The following is a 27292-nucleotide window of genomic DNA, read 5'->3' as shown; positions in this document are numbered from 1 at the left end:
AAGGAAGAAATCATGCATCTTTCTAAAAAATAACAGTCATACAGAGAAAATCCTAAAGAATATGCAAAAATATTAAATCTAATACTGCAAAAATACAGGAAACTAATCGATATGTAGAAATCAATTCTATTTCTGCACAATTGTAATAAATGATCAAAAATCCATTCATAAAATCAAAATAATAATATAAAACTAACAGAAAGAAATCAAGAGTCAAATCAATACAATGATATACATAGTCATGATTAGGCAGTATACTTTTAAGATTTTTACTCTTCAAAATGATCTACATGGATAAATCTTTGATTATATTATGCTTGTAAATACATTATTGGATATCATAAACCATTATTTATAATAATAATGAATTATAAACCATTAAAGATGTTGTTTCCCAGGCTGTGGTATGGTTTTTGCTCGCTTAATATTATTTGAAAAGCACTAAGTTCTCAATTTAGAAAACCCTAACTTACCATTTTCCTCTACTTTTAGCTCATGTTTTCTATCTTAAGAAATCTTTGCTTGTTTTCTTTTTTCCTAGTTTTTCTGACAAATTTAATGGCTTTGATCCTTAAATCAGTACGATTCATTTCAAGGTAATTTTTTATGACATAAGAGTATTCTTAAGGGCTGGAGAGATGGCTCAGAAGTTAAGTGCACTGGCTATTTTTACAGAGGTTCTGAGTTCAGTTCCCAGCAACCACTGGTAGCTCATAACCATCTATAATGAGATCTGGTGCCTTCATCTGGTGTGTGTACAGGCATGCAGGCCAAATAAATAAATTTAAAAAAAAAGTATTCTTAAAATAAACAGATACCAAGTTGTTTAATGCCATTGGTTCGTTGAGAATCCTTTACTCTGTTCAACTATCTTAGCACCTTGGTAGAAAACAATATCTCTCTCTCTCTCTCTCTCTCTCTCTCTCTCTCTCTCTCTCTCTCTCTCTCACACACACACACACACACACACACACACACACACACACCATATGTATCTATTTTTGTACTTATTTTTTTTGGTTCACAGATTTCCTTTCTGCCCTCCTCTGCTCTTTTTCCTTCCATTTCCCTCCCTTTCTGCAATACCATGTACTGAACCAAGGGCTTTGAGCCTGATACACAAGTGCCCTACTACTGAGCCACTGCCCCAACCCCAAGTTCTCCTCAACACACATACACTTTTGAGAAAAGTTCTCACTAAGCTACTCAGGTTGGCTTTTTAAATTCTTCCTATGCCTTACTCATAGGAATGTAAGATTTTAAGTCGGCTACAAGGCCCATTCACCTCAGTTTCCAAAATACAGAGAATTAGAAGTTGCTTATCTGAGTAGTTCTCAATCAGGTCTCTAATTAGGTTGTACTCAAGTTGCCTAGTAAGACTGCAGTCATCCTGGGACTAGAATGATCCACTTTCAGGTCATTCAGACAAGCTGCTGAGAAAATGTAGTTCCTTATTACCTGTCGGCTGAAGTTCTACTGGGACTTTGAATGGTGCTGCTCACAAAAGTGGCTTCTCTGACAGTGATGTGAAAACTAACAAAAGTACATCAAAAATAGGAATAGTAATCAGAAGGGACACACCTGCCATGTACTTCTTGCACACAGACCCACTCTTGTAAAATGTGGGAGTGAACTAGCTGCCTCAAATCCCATACTGGCATTTATAAACTTCATTTTCTAGAAGTATTAGAAATATCATAACTTTGTGTACTGATTAGGTATCCTATGAGATTGTTAAGTTCACATTTAATCCTAAAACAATGTTGGTGCAGGAGAATTGTCTGTAATCTGTTAATCATGTTTTAAATAAACGCTGATTGGCCAGGCAGGAAGAATAGGCGGGAAAACCAGATCGGAAGTAGAAGTGATGCAATGAGAACAGGAGAATTCTGGGAAGGAGGAAGCTGATTCCTCCCAGTCCTGCCCAGACAACTGAAGAAGCAACATGTGAGTTGCCACGTTGAGAAAGTGTGCTGTGTGGCTAACATAGATAAAAATAATGGACTAACATAAGTTATAAGAGCTAATAAGTAGCCTGAGCTAATGGGCCAATCAGTTTATAATCTTATGGAGTCCTCTGTGTGATTTTCTTTGGGGCTTGCCAGCTGTGGGGAACTGGCCAGGACATAAACCCCAACAAGCAGGCCCCCTCATGTTACACAATATTTTCGATTTTTACCTTTCTCTACTAACAGTCACGTGAACTAATTCCTCCTTTGTTATTGTACTACTCTCCCTGTCACCCTTAAGTGGCTACCAGAAAATGTCTTTACCTTGGTTCTAAGTAAAGTCTGCTCTAAGATTTTTTTAATACAACCTTTTATAAATTGGGGCCACTGTTTTCCACTCCTTAGCTGCCAAGTTTTGAAGAGAAATGTGTGCAGAATTATGGCAGACTTTTTCTTCATCTACTGAGATGATCACATACTTTTTTTTTTGTAGATGGTTAACATAGTAAGTTAACTTAACATGTTTTGGATCTTGGCTGTCTCCCTAAGGCCAATGCATTAGAAGTCTGACTCTCAGTTTAGCCTAAGATGGTAGAACTTTTTAAAGTGGTTGGACCTAGTGGTAGTTATTTGGATCATTAATAGTGCATGTACACCAGTGATCCTGGGCCTCCAGTCTCTTCTTCTCCTTGCTTCCTAGCCTTGAAGTAAGTTTTGTTCTATTACCTGCTAATCTTATAATATTTTGCCTTATCTAAAGCAACAGCATAAACATATTATAGACTATTATTTACTTTTTGTATCATTGATTTTTAGCTCTTGGTATCATTTGCTTGCTTTTCCTTTTTAAAGATCTAACATGTTCATCTTTCTTGACTCTTAAGGTGAAAGCTTTAATCATTATTTTAGTGCACTTTTTATTAATGTGAAAATTTAAGGGCTAGAGAGATCTCAGTGGTTAAGAGCATTTAACCACTCTTTCAGAGGACTGGGTTCAGCACACAATAGGCAGTCCACAAAAACCCGGAACTCCAGCTCCAAGGGATCTGACATAAAACCTTTCTGGCTTCCAAAATCACCTGTATATATGTGGTATACACAAACACACACATAACTAAATAAAAAGGAATCATTTTTAAAAAAAAAGAATTTAAAGCTACTTTTTTCTTTATAAACACTTTAAATGCATTCCAGACATGCAGTGTGTTGTGATTATGTAAGAATAGTACCAAAATATTTTAAAGCTGCATCAGAATGTAAGTGCAGTGGAAAACAGAATATATACCTAAAAAAAAAAAAACCAAAAGCATCAATATGCAGAAATTAGGAAACTGCCAATGCACAATTTCTTCATGCAGCCTATGCTGAAATGGGACACATAAACTACAATATGGTCCAATCTACAGATTTCAGGCTCAATCATAAAGAAAAGCAACTGAACTATAAGCAACTACTTTAAAATTAAGTAAAGTTCATTTAAGCTGTCCTCAAAGAATTTGTAGACTGTTTTGTAAGATTGAAAATACCAAAATGAACAATTAGAATGAGGACTGTGTATCTTAAGAAATAATAACAAAGTGGAAGCCCAGTGCACTGGTGCAGACCCCAACAGCCAGTCAGCAGGTGAAAGACTTGCAGGCAGGCTACTCCACTACTACTGCCACCCACTGGACTCCGTTCCTACAAGACGTACTCTGCCACACAATCACACCTACTCCAGTTTCCCCTACCCCCAGCAGACACTTATCAATAGGACAAAACAGCAGTCTAAAGAATAGGAAACAAAATCATCAACCCCACATCTGGCAGAGGGCTGACCTCCAAAATATATAAAGAACTCAAGAAACTAGACATCAAAATACCAAGAAATTCAATTTAAAAATGGGGTATAGATGTCAACAGTGAATTCTCAAAAGAAAAATTTCAAATGACCAAGATGCACTTAAAGAATTGTTCGACATCTTTAGTCATCAGGAAAATGCGAATCAAAATGACTATGAGGTACCATCTTACACCTGTCAGAATGGCTAAGATCAAAAACACTGATAACAGTTTGTGTTGGAGAGGTCATAGAATAAAGGGAACAATCCTCCACTGCTGGTGGGAGTACAAAATTGTACAGCCACTTTGGAAATCAGTACGGTGGTCTCTCAGGAAAATGGGAATCAATCTACCTCAAGACTAAGCAATACCATTCTTGGGCATATACCCAAAGGATGTTCAATCATACTACAAAGACATATGCTCAACTATGTTCCTAACAGAATTATTAGGAATAGTCAAGACCTGGAAACAACCTAGATGCCCCTCAACTCAAGAACAGATAAGGAAAATGTGGTACATTTACACAATTGAGTATTACTCAGTTATAAAAAAAAAAATGACCTCCTGAGATTTGCAGGTAAATGGATGGAACCAGAAAAAAACATCATCCTGAGTGAGGTAACCCACAGCCATAAAGACAGACATGGTATGTACTCACTCATAAGTGGATATTAGGAATAAAATACAGGATAACCAACCTACAATTCACAGCCCCAGAGAGGTTAGATAGCAAAGAAGGATGCATGGATTCCCCTGAGAAGGGGAAATAGAAGAGAAGTCCTTGGAAAAGTGGGGGAGAGGAAAGAAGTGGGAGAATGGGAACTTGAAGGAGCAGGTTGTGCCAACTGGGTTCTGGACAGCGTGGGAGAGTAAAGAAAGAGGTGTTTTGATGGGGGGGGGGTGGCATTCAAGGATTAGGAAGAAACCTAATGCCAGGGAAACTGCCAGGAATCCACAAAGATGACTCCAGCTAAGGCTTCTAGCAATAGTGGAGAGGGTGACTGAACTGGCCTTCTCCTATAAGCAGATTGGTGACTATCCTAAATGTCATCAGAAAGCCTTTATCCAGTATATGCAGAGATCCTCAGCCAAGCACTGGGAGGAGCTCTTAGAGTCTTCCTGAAGAAAGGAGAAGTGACTGTTCTAGCTTGGGAGTTCACGGTCATGATGGGGTAACCACAGAGACAGGACTCTGAACTAACAGTTAGGAAGTCTGCATGGGATCAACCTAGGCCCTCTGCTTATGTGACAGTTGTGTACCTTGGTTTGTTTACAGGGCTCCTGGCAGTGATATCAGGATCTTTCCCTGGCATTTAGCTGGCTTTTGAGAATCTGTTCCCCATGCTGGATTACACTGACCAGACTTGATGTAGCGAGAGGAGCTCACTATTAGGTCCTACCTCAACTTGATGTGCCATGCTTTGTTCAAGCCCATGGGAAGTCTGGCCATTTCTGAATGGAGGCAGAGAAGGAGCAGATGGGGAGAAGGGTATACTACAGTGGGAGGAAGACTGGACAGTTGGAGAGGGAGGGAGAGGAAACTGTGGTTGGTATGTAAAATAAATGAAAAAAAGTTAATTAAATAAAATAAATTAAAAAAGAAATAATAGCTATAGTTAGGAATAAATTCTAAAGACACCTCTTTAAAATGACTTACCTTCTTCCTACAAGAAAAATACAATATTTTTTCAAAATACATTATACATTTTTTATACCAATACAGTGAAAAAAAAACTCACCATATTTATTTTTAGCACTTCTACTTGATCTTTTATTAAGTAAAATGTTATAGAATTTCAACTAGAAAACTAATAAAAGTAGTAACCTAAACCTGTGATAATTTATTAGATGGCCAAAGCATATTTTGAATAAATTTGGTCCACACAAATAACTTAGTTTTCTGAAGAACCCATTTACTATCACAATAGGAGTAAGCCCAATTATTGTAACCACACAGCAGATAAAAGAACCTATTTTCATGCAGACTTACAAAGACCAAAGGAAGAAATGGAGATCAAGTGCATCATTTATATCAATTTTAAACAATAAATAGAAATGCATTCTAATTCTATTATTCTTTATGCTAAACAGTGATGTGGTGACTTCTCTTATATCAGACATAGAAAGTCTCAATCAAGAGCTGTGATCAACTTAAATGGATGCTCCAGAGATTCGAAATTATAACATTGCTGATGCAGGACTCAAGTGTAAGCAAGTACAAAATTTAGCCAGATATGAAGAAACTTTGGAAAGTGTTGAAGATCATGATTACTGTGATAATCTCATGAGTTTCTATATATGTAAGATTTACCAAATTGTTCTCTTATATTTAACTTTAATTATATTTCAGTAAAGCTTTCAAAAAGCAAAAAGGAAAAAAAATTACTGTTCATTTTTATGATATAAATCTTTAAAGACAAAAACAGAAACCAATTCAGTGATGGCAACCTAGATAATTAACTATGTGGTGACCATCATAGCAAACAGTTATCCACATTAAAGAACAGGCACATCACCAATTTCAAGAGAAGAAATTAAATCAAAGTAAAGGATTGTGAAGGTCGTGTTGCCTAAGCCATGCCACTTTCAAATGCTCTTGATTTCCATTTCCAAATGGATGTGACAACACCGGGTTTGAGGATTTGCAGCCTTACTGTACTTCTCTTCCTTGCACCTCTGCAGAATCTCTAAGCTCCTCTGGTGGACTGGGTGATGGAGAAAGCTAAAACTATCCATACTTTTCAAAATTGCACATGGCGTTGTATCATCATGTCCTTAAGAAGCAAAACAAAACAAAAAATGGAGAAAAGACATGTGAGCCCAAACCAATTAAGAGAATAAAAGACAATGCTGCCAACTCTCTTAATATATTGTAAAATATCAAATAATGTGAATGATTTTACCCAATTAACAAATAATAGGAAAAAACAAATATTCCTTTCAAATATCCAAAATGTCTATTTTATTAATCAAAGTATTCTGAGCTAATGCCATATCAAAAACTCTATGAATATTTTAAACAATTTGTATCATTTGGTTGTTCTTCAAAAACTATTCCTTTCTGAAATATCTTTAGTATATAGTTGGCAACATTGATAGAATCTGAGAGAAATTATACCCAAACAATTTACCAAAACATTTAACATTTCCTTTACAAATCTGACAATCAACCACACTTGAACATATTCTGTCAAGTGTGTGATGAGTGTAAGGAGTAAAACCCCAAAGAGCAGAAACCCGAAGAGCACTTTTATATTTATAAGTCTGAAGAAATAGTTGGAGAATATATATCTCACCACTGGAAAAGGAGATAAAGGTGAATGCGGGGAAAAGAGACAGAGTTAAGTAAAGACCAAAGCCCCAAATGAGTACCAACCAGTGAATCATTCTAACAATAAGACATTGAGGGATGCAGGGAGGGCAGCTTCAATACCACAAATATTAGCAAGAAATTGCTTTAAGGTAGAATACAGGGTTCCCATTTTTCAGAAAAGATGGACTCTCAGTGTCATTCACTTAGTGATTACCTTAAGAGTTAGGGAATAATGATTACATTTAACAATTTTGCCTTTGTAAATGAAAACTATATAATTTAGGGACAAATTAAGTGAAATATAATGAACTGAAGGTTCAGTAGTACACTTTATTATATGGCTAGGAATGGGATTCAATGTTATAACTTACAAATAAATCGTTCTCAAGATAGTCATTTTAAAGCTCAAAGAAAGACTAATTCAAAACCCTTGCAGAGTATTTTTTTCATTTTAATGAAATTCCCTAAGCTTCATTTCTAAATTCAGTGAATATTATCTTACTTAGCAGGGAGAATACAATCTTATTATTCATTAGCTAGTATAATAAAAATAGTCTTTTTAAAAGATGAAATCTACTTAAAGAATTTTATCAAACTTGGGCTGGAGAGATGACTCAGCCTTTAAAGGCTAGGCTCACAACCAAGGGACCAGGAGCCTTGAGCCAGACCAATGACTCTTTGCAATGAACACTTTCAAGTAAAGATCTATGGACAAAGGTATATATCGGGCATAACTTGTAAGGTCGCACTACAGCTTCAATGATGAGATTTTTAAAGCCTTCTCTTTTTTTCACTTTTCTCATTTTATTTTACTGGGGTAAGGGAGAGTTCCAAAGGCAGATGCAATGGTATGGTGTTTTTTCTTATTAAATTCAGTAGCTGTCCCTTAAGCAATGCTGTCCTGATAAGCAGCTGCAACTCCACAACTACCAGTTGTGGTGAGACTGCGCTGCCCATAGCCAGGTGGAAATTCTGTTCTTTCAGACACCGACTCTATTAAGGCTGCTAAAGCGTGCATTACCTAGATCTCTAGCGTTCTACAGAACTCAGGATTCAAAAATTAAGGTAAAATTTTGTTCACTCAAAAAGGCTGAATAGCAAGTAGTTAACCTTCTCTCCTAACTCACGTCTCACCAAAATGGGGTGTCTTTCTGCTCTGCTGCCACTTAAGAACCCTAGCTACACATGATTCCTCCCTACTACTTTCTGTCAGCTAGTTGCTAAACAAATATTCCACAGGATAAACAAATGTAACACATTTTAAATTAATATTCCACACCAGTATGGGGGAAAGAATGGGATCAAGATACATGATGTAAAAAACACATAAAATAAATAAATAAATAAATAAGAATCTTATCAAAATGATAAAAAAATAAAATGTTATGTTAAAAACATCATTTAGCAGAGAAAAATGTACTCTTATAGCTATTCAGATAATTTACATAAAACAGCAAACTTAAAATCTATTTCAAGCATTCTAACAAGCTGATGAGAAGTAAATATGTTGTTTAAATGGATCCTCCTTTACCAAAATAATTGCAAATATTTAGTGTTTTATAAAAGAGAACTCACCATCATTTCATTGCCACAATGAAATGTACTTTAATAAAAAGTACTCAGTTTTCATTATCACCAGTAATTTTACCCTTGGTGGTCAGGTATCACACTAGCCTGAATATAGATGGCAGTCAGGTAACATGCACAAGTTTGAGAACAAAAAGAGGACATCTGTATGAATTATACTCATAATCTACTCAACCAATACATAATTTGATAATCTATTAAAATAAATCAAGAAGAGGTAAAAATTACTTTGTGAGAATATAGTTATTAAAATACATTAAATTTTAAGAAACCGTTAAATATTACTATACCAATTGTTCTCTATTTTCCATTTGATATACCAGTGTCACTGGGGTATTTTTGTATCTTTGTAGTTTTGTGATTCAATGTCATATATAGTGTTTTAAATAACCTGTGTCCTAATCCTTTCATTCTACTTTTTTTAACTTCTGCAAGCATTTTAAGCTTTAAACACAGTTTTCCAAACTATAACACCATTTCTATACCTTAAAATGATATTCTTCTTGCTTTTTGTGTGCAGCAATCCCATTTAAGATGACTTGGTTGTCCTAGGATAATTTTTTTGTCTTGGGGCTTTTTCCTTTTCTTAATTCAGTATATCTTACTTTCCTTTTTACCCCATGGTTGGCTGGCTGGGTGGGTAGCTGATCCCTGATGTCCTACTCCTTATAGGGCTACTTCTTCAAAAACCCTTTCTCCCAGATTTCTCCTTCTACATATTCTCTCTACCTGCCAGCTCTGCCTATCCTGCCTCACTATTGGCTGTTCCTATCTTTATTTGACCATCAAGTGTTTTAGATAGGCACAGTAACACAGCTTCACAGAGTTAAACAAATGCAACATAAACAAAAGTAGCACACCATAAAATAATATTCCCAATATCTAGTACTAATATCTATTAGTAGTGTTGGAGGCAAGGGTAGTATTGATAGGCAGTGGTTTCAAATGCTCAAGCCAGGCCCAGTGTTTCACTCCTCCTGCTGCCTGCCCATCTGGATGTATAACTCTCAGCTACCTCTCCAACACAATGTCTGTTTGCTTGCTGCCATGCTTCTGGTCATGACAATAATGGACCAAACCTCTGAAACTGTACACCAACCCCAATTAAATATTTCCTTTTATAAGTGGTGTTGTACACTCAGGAGAGTGAGTCCTGCACCTCACCTGGGCAAAAGAGTAGAGGTGCCCCTGGTGGCATGGGTGCAGGTGAGACAGCTCTGGCTCCAAGGGTTTGACAGCAAAACTGGCCCAGCTCCTTGCTGCCTGCTGTAGTGAGTTAGGCACAGCAATGCTGAAGAGCTCACTCTGGTGATGTCAATGAGGCAGGTTGACCAACCCAGCTACCACTCGTGCCCAGAACCAGGGCTATGAGTTGGTCCACCCCATCACCCACCTCATCTACGAACGGCTGGAGTATGTGAAAGGGCCAGACCTGCAAATCCAAAGATGCAGGATCTCCACAAGACACGTCAACAACATTTTATACAAAAGGAGTCCCAGTGAGGGTCCAGTATCAAGGGTTTAGCAGAAACCAGGGGCCTCAAACCAGACTGATGACTCACTGCAATGAACACTTACAAGTAAAGATGTATGGATTAAGGGGTAAACTGTGTGACTCACTGTGTCACACTATAGCTTCCATGCAGAGACTTTTTTTGGTAGTTGTTTTGGTATGTTAGTTTTTCATTTTTCTTTTAAATTTTATTTTATGGGGGGAGATTATAAGGGCAGTGGGCGGATATGAAGGGATGGGGAGATGAACGAGATAAAGATGCATGATGTGAAATCCACAAAGAATTTTAAAAAGTCTAAAAAAAAAAGAGTTGTAACCATGATGTCTCTTCACACCAATAGAACACTAAGATAGTGGGAAAGTCTGCTAATAATCAAATCACTTGGGATTTATTTCTCTAGGACTATATTTTTGCTTTTGATATTAGGTTTTGTTTTTTGAAGACAGAGTATCTCTAAATAGCCATGGCTGTCCTGGAACTCACTAAATAGAATAAAATGACTTGGAACTTCAAGAGATCCACCTGCCTCTGCCTCCTGAGTGCTGGGATTAAGGGTGTGTGCCACCACGCCTGGCTTTTTTTCAGCGCAATCTTAACAACTGTCATTCTGAAGGACAATTTTTGGGAGGTAGAATTGTTCATTAAATCTTTATTTCCTTCAACATTTAAAATATGTAATATTCTACTACCTTCTACTCCAGTGGGGCTTGATTTAAAAAATTATCTGCTAATCTTAGTCTATGTTCTTTTTTACATGACAAATCACTTTCATACGACCACTTGTTTTTCATATTGTCTCTTTTATATTACATTTTTAGTTACATTTATTCATAGGGTAGAGGGTTCACACTTGCCAAGGCCTGTGGAGGTCAGAGGACAACTTGCAGGAGTTGGTCTTTTCCTTCCTGTGAGTCTCAGAGATGGAATTCAGTCATAAGGTCTAGCGGCAAGTGCCATTACCTGTCTGTGAAGCCATCTGACCTATCTCTAGATAGTTTAATCACACATACCTATGTTTGTGTCTCTTTGAATCCATCTCTCTTATCATTACTGATGATGTAGCATGTGTGAATTAATTTGTCAAATTTAAAAAAAAAATGTATAGCCATGACTTCTTCAAATATTGTTTCTGACTCTCTTTTCTTCTGGACAGCCAGATGTTGATATACTTGATGTTGTCCAACAGGTCTATTTAGCTTTGTTGATTTTTATTTCATCCTATTTTCTTCCTGTTCTTCCAACTAAATATCTCAATATAAAGATATCTAAGTATCTCCTAAGAGCTTCTTTAAAAAAAACAAAATTACTTAGAGGAAAAGTAGATTTAAAGTAGTTCATTTATTTATCCAATAAATTTTGTTTGTTTGTTTACTTTGGCTTTGTTTTTCAAGACAGGATTTCTCTGTGTAGCCATGGCTGGCCTGGCACTCACTGTAGACTGGCCTTGAAATCGAAGAGATTAAAGCCATGCGCGGCCGCCACCATCACCTAGCTCTCCAATAAATTTTAATTTTCCATATTTACAAAAAGCAGTTCACACATATAGTCTAAAAATAAGAAATGAAGTTTAAAAGCTGACTTTGAAGGGAACCACAGAAGAACAAGGAAGCACTCTCACAATTCCACTTAAATGCATGTCTCAACTACATATAGATTAGAAAATTCTAACTATGTGCAATGGACTAAGATTACAGTGAGAGCAAATACTACAGAACATTCTAAAGGACCTCAAGTGCCCTCATAAAAAATAAAATGGAAGGTTTTTATGCTTTAAACAGGAAGTATCCATAAAAAAATCATTTCTAAATTTCAAACTAAAAAACTCAATGGACTGAGAGAAGGTAAACAAGAAGGGAAAAAACTTAATGAACAGATGCAGTATTGATTCTTTAAAAGAAAAAGTGCTCTAAGTAACAAAACTGCTCAACCGATAAGGTAATTCTGGGGCACAAGACTCTACAATATTATACTGATTGACTCCAATATTTTTGTTTCCTAATTTGTTTTTCATACTAAATTACAACTTCATTTGTAGAAAGAAATACAGATAAACAAAATGGAGAAAACACTTAAGTTCTGAATCAATATATGATTATCAGCATGTATTTTTGTTCTTACTACCATATACCTTATAGTTGTTGTGGAGGTTTGAACGAGAGTGCCTCCATTTGCTCATATATATGAATGCTTGATCTGCATTTGGCAGAACTATTTGAGAAGAATTATGAAGTGTGGTCTTGGAGGAGGTCACTAGAACTGGGCTTTTGAGGTTTGAAAAAATCTTCACCAGGCCCAGTATCATTCTCTCTACCTGGAACTTTCAGGTCAGATGTAAGCTGTCAGCTACTGTTCCAGCACCATATTTGCCTGCACTATAGCGACCATGGACTAAACCCCAATTATGATGATGATGATGATGATGATGATGATGATGATGATGATGATGATGATGGTGGTGGTGGTGGTGGTGGTGGTGATGGTGATGTTTTTTTAAGACAGGGTTTCACTGTGTAGCTTTGGAGCCTGCCCTGGAACTAGCTCTTGTAGAGCAGGCTGGCCTCAAACTCACAGAGATCTGTTTGCCTCTGCCTCCCGAGTGCTGGGATTAAAGGCGTGCACCACCACCACTTGGCTTAGACCCCAATTTAAAGCTCCCATTCATAACCAGACTTGGTCATGGCACTTCATCACACAACAGGAACCCTATGACACTCATTATTCCTATGACGTATGCCTACATAAAAGAGAAACCTGCATTTAATCACTTAAAGGAAACATGATTCCGGAGTATAGTAAGAATACAGAGCAAAATAAAAGGTATTATTATGCAGAATACTAGCAAGGATGGCTTACCAGTTTTTCTCTGAATGTATCTTTTCCCAGCTTCCCTGAAAGCAACCACAGCTCTGAAAAAAGCTCGGAGAACTGCCCATCGGAAAACAGCTACAGGATCAATTCCAGTCATCCCAGAGACAAAAGCATTCCTGCTACTTCTCAGAAGAGCCACAATGTCTGGACGCATATGATCTGTATTTTTTTCCCGAAAATCCTATGTGAAAAAAGTACCAATGATTTTGTGGAAAAGACTATCAAAATCAAGAAGATAATAAGTGACAGGTTTGAATGGTATGTGAACAGAAATTATGGAACTGAGCTCTATTCTGGATAGTTATCTGGACCATGTATCTTCTAAAAAGTGCCAATTAAGCCGGACGGTGGTGGCGCACACATTTAATGTCATACCCAGTAACCAAAAGGAATGAAAGGGACGGAGGGAGGGAAGGAGGGAGGGAGGGAGGGAGGGAGGGAGGGACGGACGGACGGACGGACGGACGGCAGGCAGAGCAAGGAGGATTCGAAAGCAGTCTGGTCTACAGAGCAAGTTCGAGCACAATCAGGGCAACACAGAGAAACCCTGTCTCAAAACCACCTCCTCCCACCCCCAACCCCCAAAATTATATATCCAGTAACCTATGACACAAATGCACAAAAGTGATGCCCAATATTTCTGTTTGACATTTTGTTTGTGTGTCCTATGGAACAACAGCGGGTTTGTCTATAGCTACTTTTATTTTGTTATGGCTTCTGGGGTGCTAGGAATTAAACTTAGAGCATCACTTATACTAGAAAAGCATTCTACCACAGCTATATTCTCAACCCTATTTTTGGTCTCATTATGTTTTCTATAGTTTGAATCAAAGTTACTGAATATTTTAACTTTTGGTTAACATTTTATCAACTGGACACTTTTATCATTATAAACATTATATATATAAAATATCCCTTTTTATCTCCAGTAGTATCTTTACTTTTGTCTAATTTCTTGAATGTCTATATAATTACACTTTTTTGGTGGTGGGGGTTTCTTTGTGTAGTTTTTGGAGCTTGTCCTAGAACTCTTTCTGTAAACCAGGCTGGCCTTGAACTCAGAGATTCTAACTGCCTCTGCTGAGATTAAAGGAGTATGTCATCACCGCCCAGCCACAATTATACCTTTTAAATCATCTATTAGTTTCAATCGACTCAGTAACAAACAAAACATCACAGAAACAGAAATGTGTAATATATGATAAATGTCCCCTTAGTCTGGGGCATCTGAATACTTTGTTCCCAGTTGGTGGTATTATTTGGGTAGGTTGGTGTGTTCTTGCTGAAGTATGCCACTGGGGACCAGCTTTGATTTTAAAGACTCATACCATTTCTAGTTCCAACTTTTCTTTGTGCTTTGCAGATCAAGATGTGAGTGAGAACTCAGCATCTGCTCCAGCCGTCATGCCTGCTGCTTCCCCACCATGATGAACTCTTAACTCTCTGAAACTGTTAAGCCCAAATAAGCTTTTTCCTCTATAAGTTGCCTTGGTGATGGTGTTTTATTACCACACTAGAAAAGTAACTACCATATCTAGCAATAGGCTCAAGATTTTTGCTTAGTTTTACTTTGTAAATTATATCTAAACTCTGCTTCTCACCTGTGTGTTCCCTCTCAGATATGGTACCTCCAATAGACTCCATTATTTCCAGCCATAAATCATTCACTTAGAACATCTATAAAGTATGTGGAGATCTCCACAGTATACCTTGTATAAGATCTTCCTCATTTCTAAAGCTACTCTTGTGATTCAATTTAAGATTTTGCCTCAATTTAAAGGAAGAAGGATAGGAGGCAGAAGAGAATCCAGTCTTGCCCTTTCTGCTGTCTGTAAAAACACTCTTCTGCTTAACGTAGTTTCACAATTCCTATAATAATTCCGACAATACACACACACACACACACACACACACACACACACACACACACACAAAAAAAAACCCTAAATTCCAATGGTGAGGTTGGTGGTAAACATCTGTAATTAAAGCACTCAGAAGGCTGAAGCAGGTCTATCACTTCACCAACACCATGGGCTACACAGTAAGAAACTCCTGAACTCCATTAAAAACAAATAAAACTATGCTCCTTCAATGTGATCTAGAAGCTCTTCAAGATTTAACCTGCTGTCTGCTCTTGGAATTCATATTATGTCACTATTCGTTAATAGTTTCATATCGCCAGGCAGTGGTGGTGCCTGCCTTTAATTCCAGCACTCGGGAGGCAGAGACAGGCAGATCTCTGTGAGTTTGAGGCCAACCTGGTCTGCAAGAGCTAGTTCCAGGACAGGCTCCAAAGCTACAGAGAAACCCTGTCTTTAAAAAAAAACGTTCTTACTTTACAACATGTAATTCACTATCTCAACTCATCAGCACAACATTTACTTTAGGTGCTCTCTTAAGTCAAAGTGTTTTAGAAAGGTACTTATGAATCTACAAATTTAAAGGTACTTATTTCATTACATTAACTCACAGAAAACATTTATTTACAGCACATAGCTAGAAATAAGTACAAATATGATATATATGATATGCATATGAAATACAAATATGTCTGTCTAGTTTTATCATTTTATCATTGTAAACACTGAACAGATAATGTGGCACATGTTATTTAATAAATAATGCTTTGGGGTTTGTTGGGTTGCTTTTTTCTTTATTTCTTGGTTTTTCAAGGCAGAGATTCTCTGTGTTAACAACCCTGGATATTGTGGAACTCACTCTGTACACTAGGTTGGATTTGAATTTACAGAGATCTGCCTGCCTTTGCTTCCAGTGTGCTGGGATTAAAGGCATAAACCACCATACTCAGCAGTAAATAATTCTTAACTAAATGGATCAGTAAATGGACAAATGACCTTAATTAGGATGCCTACTACAGCCAAATATGGTGATACACCTCTGTAATCCTAGCACTTTGGACATAGAGGCAGGAAAATTAGGAGTTCAAGAACATGCTCTTCTACATAGAAAAGCATGTAGTCTGAGCTACATAAGACTGTCTCAAAAACAGAAAACAAAAAAAAAACAAAAAACCATTGAGACACTCATCTGAAGATTTCATTTTATTTCTGCATTCCAGGAAAACTTAGTATCTTAAGTGGTAAGTTTAAACTTCTGAAGATTTGTTTACCAACTCATCAGGTCCATAAAAATATATTCAGAAGTTATTATTAATAAACCTAGTAAGAATGAAAAGTCACAACCACCTAACAGTGCTCTAGAAACAGAAGTTCCTAAAAGACCATTGAGTTGATACATCAAAGCAAAACAAATGAACTATGAGAATGAACAATGAGTTTGTGACACACAGACACAATTTGTTCTTCTAAATTTGAAAAGTTCACTAGAATGGCCAAATAGATATATCTACAGAAGGAAACCAGCAGAAAGATCAATTTAAAAAACATATTTCAGGAGACAGAGACAGGCTGTGAATTTAAGGCCAGCCTGGTCTACAAGAGCTAGTTCCAAGTCAGGCTCCAAAACTACAGAAGAACCCTGTCTCGAAAAACCAAAGAGAAAGAAAGAAAGAAAAAGAAAAAAAGAAAAAAGAAAAATGAAAAACAGATCTCAATTCTAGTTCTATCCTTACAAAATGTCTCCAACGGCTACTAATGATCCAGAGACTCCAAAAACTGCATGAGAGGGCAGTATGCCAGAGACAGTAACCACACATCTGGGGGAAGATTGTGGGATAGGTATGATCAAGAAAAAATGTTTACACTGGGATGTGGTGGCGCACACCTTTAATCCCAGTACTTGGGAGGCAGAGGTAGGAATATCTCTAAGTTTGTAAAAGAGAAACATTGCCTGGGGGGGGGGAGGAAAAAAGAAAATAAGAACAAAAACAATGTTTACATGCAAAAACTGTCAAGGAATAAAAAATGTTCTATAATTTAAAAGACATACCTCTGCTCTAAAACCACATTCAGTAAGAAATTTACTAACCTTTACTCCATATTTTACTTTTCCAGCATAATGTTTTATGATAAAAGCAGGTTCCATCACAGCTGGAAATTCAATATAAGAATTCTCTTCATGTTGATGTTTAAACTTGTCTAGTAATGTTTGATTTGTAGCCTGTGGAAAACTGAATTGGGGGGAGGCAACAAATTATGAGAGAGATGTCATTTATATAACATAACACTAAAGTACATTATAATTACAGTGCTGTCTAATATACACTATTAATGTAGTTAATCAAGAGTTCGTCATGCCTAATTCAAACAGGGCCTCCTAGAAAACTGTTTCCCCAAAATTCATTTGCTAATGACCACTGTCTAAGTACTCAAGAGGTTACTACAGTCAAGGATAAGTGGGCCCCAACAGTAAAGTTTGCAGCAAAAGAAGTTTTTAGTGTCATCTACGTGATGCTGGTTTTGTAAACATGTAAAATTTGTAAGAGTTGTGAAATTGCAAGGAATTCTACCAGATTTGAGAAAAAGGATAGGGAGACCAGCCAGAAACAGAAACCCGCAAGATGGCTGGCTATGAGTGAGCCCAAGTTGCAATGGAGACTCCAGGAAGCTGGAGTTGCCAGAAACATGGACAATATCCAAAAAAAGCTATAGGCAACCAGGCTCAGAGAGTTGCCAGGAAAGCTGGAGATTGCAAAACCAAAAAGTCCATTAAAGCTCAGATTATACCATCCCATCACTTGGGTGATAGATATAGATGATCCATCAAAATTTAATGTTGCCCTTTGGTATTACCTTGGCTAGGACCCTCCTTTCTATGCTCCCATCCTTCCCTCGTGCAGAGGAATGTTAATCCTGTGGCCGTACTTACAACTGTATGTTAATGTACACAAAAGGCATCTTTAATTGTATAGGAGATCACAACTAAAAGTTGCCTTCTGGACTTGAATTTTGGGATAAAGCTCAAACTATACAGGGTCTCTTAGAGGTGAACTAAATAATTTGCATTATAAGCTAGACATAAGTCTTTGGGATCCAGGGGCAAATGGTTTATAATTTGTAGATAAAACGTTTAGTCCTCATGTAGCAGTGTTCACAGGTAAGAAGTGACAGGGTCATAATAATTCACAACTGAACAAACTACTAGAAGGTGTGACCTAACTGAAAGAAGTAGGTCACTAGGACCCACGTTCACCCCCTTATCTTTGTTTCTAAGATGTCCTGGGGTGTGCAGCCTCCTCAAGCTCAAAGCAACTGAGCCAAAGAAACAGACTGAATTAAACTGGGACCCAAAGTAGATCTTTCTGTCTTTCATCTTTCAAGTATTTTCATCACAGCGATGGCAATACTAGGAGTTTCAAATAGAAGATCTATGACAGACAAGGGAATTCTTTCAGAAAACAGTTTAATGTTAGCATAAGTAATGAGTAATATTGTGACATGGTTATGAAGATGCTACACACCAATCTTAATGTGTAAAAGTTATTCAAAATTATAATGAATATAGAATCATGGAAGAGAATGATTACTAGCTTCAGATCAATCTAGATTATATTACCAGTTCTGTCATTTTGCTGAAATAAGTCAAGCAACCTTCCACAACTGGTTTTCTAGTTCATATGATGAGGTAATGCTAGGTATAGTAGTGTTAGTTGAATCAAATGCTAATAACTGCATCCAACACTACCTGCCGCCCTACAGGGATTAAACAAAAGTTAACAAAATTTTGTATATTCATTTGTTCTCTCTTTTTCTCTCTCCTTCCATCCCTTCTTCCACTTTTCAAATCTCTGTGTAGTCCTGATTGACCTTGAACTCACTCTGTAGACCAAGCTGGCCTTGCATTAGAGATTTCCTGCCTCTGTCTCCTGAGTGCTAGGATTAAAGGTAGGCACCACCACTGTCCAGCCTTTTTGTATGTTTTCAACACTGACATTATTCTAGTAGCTGTGCATTCAAATACTATCCTGTCCTAAAAACTTTCTCTCTAAGCTCATTCCAAAGCTCTAAAGTCATTCTAGAAAGGATTAAAAACTCCTGATATTTGAAGAAGCTATAGCTCTACAGTACTATCACCAAATCTAATCCTATCTTGTTTCAAGCTACCAAACCTATTGTCAAAATAAATGTTCCTTTAAGAATTCTTTAATTGTATGGTATTCTTACTTAAAACAGGTATGGATAGTGAAAGTGAAGAGTAAGCAAGTCCAAGTACCAGCCTAGGAAAGCCTAGCATCTGCAAACTACAACTCACGTAGAATATTCTCATCTTACTGTCTTCAGGCAACAATTTATTTACTTCCTAACCCAGGGGTAATTTTTTGTTTGTTTGTTTCTGTTTTTCGAGACAGGGTTTCTCTGTAGTTTTGGTGCCTGTCCTGGAACTAGCTCTTGTAGACCAGGCTGGCCTCGAACTTACAGAGATCCGATCTGCCTTTCTCTGCATCCCGAATGCTGGGATTAAAGGTGTGCGCCACCACCGCACAGCTAGCCCAGGGGTAATTTTAAAGTGTACGATCAATTCTTCTCTTTCATTGAAATGGAGAAAAAGGTTTCTAAAGAAGCAGTGTGGACATGCAAAGAAAGGTTCTCCCAAGATCCTATATTCAACAAACACTCATGGATATATGGTGTTTTGGGGTTGGGGGGGAGGGGCGTAAAAAGCGTGTATCTGAAATAATTATTCATTTTAAAGCAAGCACATTCCCTTAACTCAAGAGTTGATGAGATGTCTCAGTGAGTAAAGGCATCTGTTGCCAAGCCTGACAAGTTTGATGTGATCTCCAGGATCCACGTGGTAAAAGGAGAGATGTTGTCCTTTGACCTCCACATAAGTGGGCGCTTGCGCTCTTTCTTTCTCTTTCTTTCTCTCTCTCTCCACCCTCCAATAAAATGGAAATAAATAAATGAAACTCAATTTAAGAACTGAGTGAGTCTATAGAGAAACCCTGTCTCGAAAAAAAAAAAACTGAGTGAATTATTGCATCCCTATAATGCCAGCACTCAGGACACAGAGGCAAGAAGATCTCAACTTCAAGAACAGACAAAGCTATGTAGCTAGACCCTGTCTGGGGGGGGGGGGGGGGGGGAGAGAGAGAGAGAGAGAGAGAGAGAGAGAGAGAGAGAGAGAGAGAACAAAAAATCTTTAAAACACGTATGTCAGGATGTGGCCAGTCATACGGTCCCCATGCTCCCATGGTTGGATCAACATCCATGCGTATTTGGGTAGAATTTAGTGGATAATCAAAACAAAACAAAAGCTGAGTGTGATCACATACTCCTTTAATTTCAGAACCTAGAAGGCAGAGGCAGGTGGATCTTCCATGCCAACAAAAAAAAAAAAAATGGGGAAGGGGATGGGACATGAAATTTGAAGTGTTGGAGATAATATGGAAAGAAAGATGAAGGTTGGAGGAAAAGGAAAGGTGGATATGTCATTGCATAAATGTATGAAATTCTCAAGAATAAAATACATAGAAAAATTTAGTATCAAACTTTGTAAGAGGATTCTGAAAAAAAATTGTTCAAGAGTAAAGTGAAGTCTACTTGGAAATATACATACACAGATAAGTAGATAGATAGATAGATAGATAGATAGATAGATAGATAGATAGATAGATAGATAGATAGATAGATAGATTACAGATATATATATAATATATATATATATATATGAACCCTTAATTCTTTATTTGAAACATTATTAGAGCATTTATCCTTACTTAGACTTAAGCTTGTTAGTGGTACGTGCTAGTAATGCTAGCACTAAGGAGTCTAACAACTGCTGTGAGTCTTGAGGCTAACCTGAGGCTTCAGTAGTCCTAGTCCCAACCTGGCCATAGTTACACAATAAATGACGTTCTGTCTCAAATGAAAGGGAAGCCACTCAAAAAGCACAATGATCAAGTATGAAACTGAAAAGCACTATACTCACTTGCTTTCTTCATCCAAAAGATGGAGCAGTCCTGTTGGTTTTTTACTAATAAGATTTATGCAACAAGTATTATCAATATAATCTATGTTGTGCCAACTGATACCTTCAGTTCTATATTCTTCCTGGAAAAACACAAAGAACAAAATATCAACTTATTTGTCTTAAGAAAATAACAAGCACATGGCAACAAAGTTTTTTTTTTTCTTTAACTAGACCGCAGTTACATGTGGTTTTCTCTGTGAATTCAGGTCAGCCTGGTCTACAAAAGCTAATTCAAGGACTGGCTTCAAAGCTACAGAGAAACTCCGTCTTGAAAAACCAACTCCCCCCCAAAAAAAACAAAAGAAATCAAAACAAAAACCAAAAAGACTGAGTACCTCTATTTTCAATATTATTCTTAACTTCTGTATAATATTACTGTCCTCAACTGTGTATACTGCTGTTCAAATTACAGACTTTCTCTTTCACCCCTTGTCCATTTAAAGAAAGAACAGTCAAAGCCCAAGAAATGTGACTCCCGTACTGCAAGGATACATCACTATTGCTCTTATTCTCTTTCTTCTTAAGTGTTAATTCCTTTAAAATATTATTATATTTTTGTGGGCTTTTGAGAAGATTTAAATCTATACCTTACCTGGTTTTTATTAACTGGGTCTCAATAATCAGTAAGTTCAGGGAAACTATCATACTGAGAGGCAGAGAGCAATGAATATACCCATAAAAGTACCCATCAATCATTATTGATGTTTTAAGTATCTTACAGCCTTACTGGTGCTTTGAATGTTGGTTCTATTAAGGTTTTCCAGACAGGAAATTAAAATATCCCATTTACAGATGCATGTTCCTGATTTTAGTTTTATTAATTTTTGCTTCATGTACTTTGAAACTAAACTATCAGATGCCTATAAATTTGGGACCATACACTTGCTAATTCCAACATGGAGGCATAGGCAGGTGGATCTCTGAATTCAAGGCTAGCCTGGAATACAGAGCAAGTTCCAAAACAGCCAGGGCTAGGCAGAAAAATCCTGTCTTAAAAACAACCACACAGAAAAAACTAATCTACTTTGTAATATGAGATAGTTCCTTTTATATTACGTAATAGAGCTGCAAACACTTTTTGTTAATGTTAGATAAACCTTTTTATACCATTTTACTTTTAGCTTTGTGTATAAAATAATAGGACTGCTTCTGACAAACTTTGCTATTTATCAGTCTGACGATTTTCAGCTACTAGAGCAGTCAATTCATTTACATTTAATGCACTCACTGGTACCTTACTATTTCTTCTTCCACATATTTATCATGTTTTCTTGACACTGCTTCTCATTTTGTTGCCCAGGCCCTTCCAAAGAGCTGGTACTACATGCCCCAGTCACAGGTACTCTGTCATACTTCCTTTTGTTAGTGTTTGGATTGCCTGGGTCATTTTTGCTTTACTTATAATCTATATTAATTTGGAAAAGATTTTGTATTCATTTACTATTTTATTCTTATTCTAGAAATTATTATAACCTCTTTAACATGCCTCTTTAACTTTCAATGTTTAACACAAATAAAAGTTTCCATAACTTACTAGTTAATACAAAGATGTCACAATCTTATGCATATGCTATTTTCCATGTGTATTTTAATTCTATTGAAACATTAAAGTAAAGAAAGCCCTTATCTTTGTTAAATTTAGTAATATATTCATTTATATTCACTCACTTAAAAAAATAATTTCACAGTCGGGTGGTGGTAGCATATACCTTTAATACCAGCATTTAGAAGGCAAAGGCAGTCCAATATCTGAGTTCAAGGCCTGCCTGGACTACATAACGAGTTTCAGAACAGCCAGAGCTTCATAGAGACACCGTATCTCAAAAATACAAAATAATAATTAATGAGAGTAATGAATTAATTATTATTTCGCTATTTTGCATTTCATTTTGAACATCTGTGTTACAATAGGAATATAACTAATAGGCAGGCCTAAAGAATAAGCTTTAGTGTTTTTTTATTTTTTTATTTGGGGGGGGTTGGTTTTTTGAGACAGAGTTTCTCTGCAGCTTTGGAACCTGTCCTGGAACTTCCCCTGTAGACCAGGCTGGCCTTGAACTCACAGAGCTCCACCTGTCTCTGCCCTTTGTCTCACATTTCCCCCCCCACTGCTGGAATTAAAGACGTGCACCAACACCACCCAGCAATAAGCTTTTAAGAAAAATTTATCTTATTGTCATCTGTCTCCCACTATTTCCTCTGAAAAAAATTATTGCTGTTTACACACACACACACGCACACACGCACGCACGTACGCACGCACGCACATACATGAGGTAGTGGTTTCCATGGTAAGGACAGTCGGTTAAGCTCCCGGATAAAGTCCCTTGGAGGAAAAACAGGAAGTTTTTTTCCAAAGTAGCTGTTCCTTCAAGTAAGTCTAACGGGGGGGGGGGGGGGGGGGGGGGGCATCTAATACTTTTGGAGCAACTGAAGGACCTAAAAGAATATATAAGATAAATGCTCCAGAAATGTAAAGAATGTCGCTGGTATCTACGAAGAATCAACTCCTGTATAAATTCAGCAACATCTGAACCCACGTGATGGTATGGCAGTGACATTCTTGGGCCCTCAGTCCTTGGCACACCCAAACAAACAAGCACAAGGACTGCATTTAGTATTTGTTAAAGACTAAATCTGACCTTAATACTGCAACAAGCTCCTTGCCATGAGAAAAGGAGGGTGAAAAAAGTAGTTCAAGAGATGTAGACCATGACAAGCTGTCTGAGACTACACTTACAGTAAACAAGCCATGAGTCCATGCTGGGACCATGACCTCATTCCTACAAGATTCTGAAATGCACGGGGAGGCAATTCCAAAATCTCTTTCTACTAAAAGAATTCCTGTTATAACTATAACCAGCCCAGACAGTAAAGGATATGATACTGAATGTGTCTTTCCTTTAACCATGCTGAGTGGACAGCTGGGAACTACCTGTAGTAACTCCAGTTCCAGCATCTGACGCTCTCTTTTGGCCTCAAGTACCTGCAGGTACGTGGTACACATAAAAACAAGCAAGCATAGCCAGGCGGTGGTGGTGCACACCTTTAATCCCAGCACTTGGGAGGCAGAGGCAGGCAGATTTCTGTGAGTTCAAGGCCAGCCTGGTCTACTGTGCAAGTTCCAGGAGAGATTCCAAAGCTACCTTTTCGGGGGGGGGGGGGGGGGGGAGATTTTATAGAAATCTCACACTAGTAACTTAAAAGCATTAAAAACACACCGGAAAGTTCTAGAACAAAAGAAAGCAAACTGACCCAGGAGGAGTAGTTAGCAGGAAATAATAAAATTCAGGGCTGAAATAAAAATATAAACAAAGAGAACAATACAAAGAATCAATGAAACAAAGAGCTGGCTCTTTGAGAAATTCAATAAGATAAACACTTGTTCAAACCTATGCCTTCTGCCAAATGGCAGAGAGAGAATAACCAAATCAAGAAAATCAGATGAAAACACTGAGGAAATCCAGAGGATCATTAAGAAATACTTCAAAAGCCTGTAATTCACAACTGAAAAATCTAAAGGAATTGGACAGTTTTCTGGATAGGTACCATGTACCAAAATTAAAGACCAGATTAACCATTTAAATAGACCTATAACCACTAAGGAAGCATTCATTAAGTCTCCCAACCAAAAAAGAGTCCAGAGTCAAATGGTTTCAGCACAGAATTCTAACAAAATTTCAAAAGAATTAATAACAATACCCTAAATTGTTCCACACAAAAGAAAAAGAAGGTACACTGACAAACTTTTTTTAAAAGATTTATTAGTTATGTATAAAGCGTTCTGCCTGCAAGTATGCCTGCAGGCCAGAAGAGGGCACCACAACTCATTAGATACTTGCAAGCCAAGGTGCTCTTAACTGTCAAGCCATCTGTCCAGCCCCCCAGAAATTCTTTTTATGAGGCTACTGGTACCCTGATACCCAAACCACACAAATATACAATAAAGAAAGAATTACAGATCAATCTCCCTAAAGAACATTGATGCAAATACACTCAATAAAATACTGGCAAACAGAATCCAAGAACACATCAAAAATATCACCCATCATAATCAAGTAGGTTTCATTCCAGAGATGAAGGGACAGTTCAACATACGAAAATATATCAATGTAATCCAACATATAACCACACTGAAAGAAAAAAACCACAAGACCAACTCATTAGATGCTGAAAAAGCCTTTGACAAAATCCAACACCACTTCATGAGAGATCAGGGATACAAGGAACATATCTAAACATAATAAAAGCAATATACAGCAAGTCAACAGCCAATATTAAACTAAATGGAGAGAAAATCAAAACAATACCACTGAAATCAGGAACAAGACAAGGCTGTCTGCTCTCTCCATATTCAACATAGTTCTTGATGTTCTAGCTAGAGCCATAAAACAAAAGGAGATCAGGGGGATACAAATTGGAAAGGAAAAGGTCAAACTTTCGCTGTTTGCAGATGATATGATTGTAATCAAAAGTGGCCCCCAAAATTCTACCAGGAAACTCCCACAGCTGATAAACATCTTCAATAAAGTGCAGGATACAATATTAACTAAGAAAAATCAGCAGCCCTCCTATATACAAATGATAAACAGGTTGAGAAAAAAAATCAGAGAAACAACACCCTTTACAATAGCCACAAATATATATAATATCTTAGGGTAACTTTAACTAAACAAGTGAAGACTTGAATGACAAGAACTTTCAGCCTTTGAAGAAAGAAACTGAAGAAGATAGCAGAAAATGAAAAGATCTCCCATGCTCTTGGGCAGGCAGTATAAACATAGTTAAAAATGGCAATCTTACCAAAAGCAATCTACAGATTCAATGCAATCCCCAACACAATTCTTTACTAACCTTGAAAGAATAATACTTTTTTTTTTTGATTTTTCGAGACAGGGTTTCTCTGTGGCTTTGGAGCCTGTCCTAGAACTAGCTCTTGTAGACCAGGCTGGCCTCGAACTCACAAAGATCTGCCTGCCTCTGCCTCCCGAGTGCTGGGATTAAAGGCGTGCTCCACCACCGCCCAGCAAGAACAATACTTAACTTTAAATGGATTAACAAAAAACCCACGATAGCTAAACAATTCTGTAGATTAAGGAACTTTTGAGAGTATCACCATCCCTGATTTTAAGCATTAATACAGAGCATTAGTAATAAAAACAGCTTGATATTGGCATAAAAACATACATGTGATCAATGGAATCAAATCAAAGACCCTGACATAAATCCACACACCTACCAACACCTGATTTTTGTGAAAGAAGCCAAAATTGTACAATAGAAAAAAAGAAAGCATCTTCAACAAATGACGCTGTCATAACTGAATGTCGGCATGTAGAAGAATGCAAACAGACCCATACCTATCACCCTACATAACACTCAAGATCAAGTGGATCAACGATCACAACATGAATCTAGTTACACTGAACCTGACAGAAGAGAAAGTGGGAAGTAGCCTTGAACAAACTGGCATAGGAAACTACTTTCTGAATATAACACCAATAGCACAGACACTGAGATCAACAAATAATAAATGGGACCTTCTGAAACCAAAAAGCTTCTGCAAGGCAAAGGACACAATAAGACAAAACAGCAGACTATAAAATGGGAAAAGATCCCCACCAACCCCACATCTGACAGAGGGATGATCTCCAAAATAGATAAAGAACTCAAGAAACTAAACATCAAAGTATCAAATAATGCAATTTAAAAATGGAGTACAGATTGAAACTGAGAATTCTCAACAGAAGAATCTCAAATGGCTGAAAGACATTTATGAAATTGCTTAACATCTGTAACCATCAGGGAAATGCAAACCAAAATGACTCTGAGACACCATAATCTTACACCTGTAAGAATGGCTAAAATCAAAAACACTGATGACAACTTACATTGGAGAGGATGCAGAGTAAGGGGAATACTCCATTGCTAGTGGGAGTGCAAATTTGTACAATCACTTTGGAAAACAAGTATGACCCCGGCTAAGATTCCTAGCAGTAGAAAAGGTACCTAAACTGGCCTTCTCCTGTAAGCAGACTGTTGACTACTCAAACTGTCATCATAGAACCTTTATCTAGTAACTAATGGAAGCAGATGCAGAGATTCAGAGCCAAGCACTAGGCCAAATTCCAGGAGCCCTGTTGAAGAGAGAGGAGGGATTATATGAGCAAAGGGGTCAAAATCATGATGCGGAAAGTCAGAGACAGCTGACCTGAGCACGTGGGAGTCATGGACTCTAGACTAACAGCTAGGGAACCTATATAGGACTGACCTAGGTCTTCTGCAGGTGGGACAGTTGCGCAGAGTGGTCTGTTTGTATGGTCCCTGGCAGAGGGACCAGGATC

General features: G+C 37.4%; 1 protein-coding gene and 1 long non-coding RNA gene across 16 annotated transcripts in view; one reads left to right on the top strand and one right to left on the bottom strand.

The window, feature by feature from the left end:
• The window catches only part of LOC125393359 (uncharacterized), a 122870-nt gene extending 107174 nt beyond the window's left edge, over window positions 1-15696 (top strand). For all 5 annotated transcript variants that reach the window (XR_007229788.3, XR_015001740.2, XR_015001741.2 and 2 more), the window contains 2 exons: window positions 13071-13313; window positions 14419-15696. This is a non-coding gene — a long non-coding RNA (uncharacterized LOC125393359). The remainder of the gene's footprint in view (window positions 1-13070; window positions 13314-14418) is intronic.
• Window positions 1-27292, bottom strand: part of Myo9a (myosin IXA) — a 187762-nt gene that overhangs the window by 87017 nt on the left and 73453 nt on the right. For 10 of the 11 annotated variants that reach the window (XM_085689177.2, XM_085689176.2, XM_085689183.2 and 7 more), the window contains 4 exons: window positions 20907-21028; window positions 17004-17145; window positions 13041-13236; window positions 6428-6547 (listed from right to left, as the gene is read on the bottom strand). In XM_085689177.2, the coding sequence (XP_085545303.2) occupies window positions 6428-6547; window positions 13041-13236; window positions 17004-17145; window positions 20907-21028 (580 nt within the window). The remainder of the gene's footprint in view (window positions 1-6427; window positions 6548-13040; window positions 13237-17003; window positions 17146-20906; window positions 21029-27292) is intronic. The other variant, XM_085689184.2, reaches the window with a different exon arrangement.

The sequence above is a fragment of the Myodes glareolus genome, chromosome 4, assembly GCF_982192425.1.
Source record: "Myodes glareolus chromosome 4, mMyoGla1.1, whole genome shotgun sequence".
NCBI lineage: Eukaryota > Metazoa > Chordata > Mammalia > Rodentia > Cricetidae > Myodes > Myodes glareolus.
The sequence above is the reverse complement of the archived record's forward strand: the minus strand, read 5'-3'. Positions and strand labels throughout refer to the sequence as shown.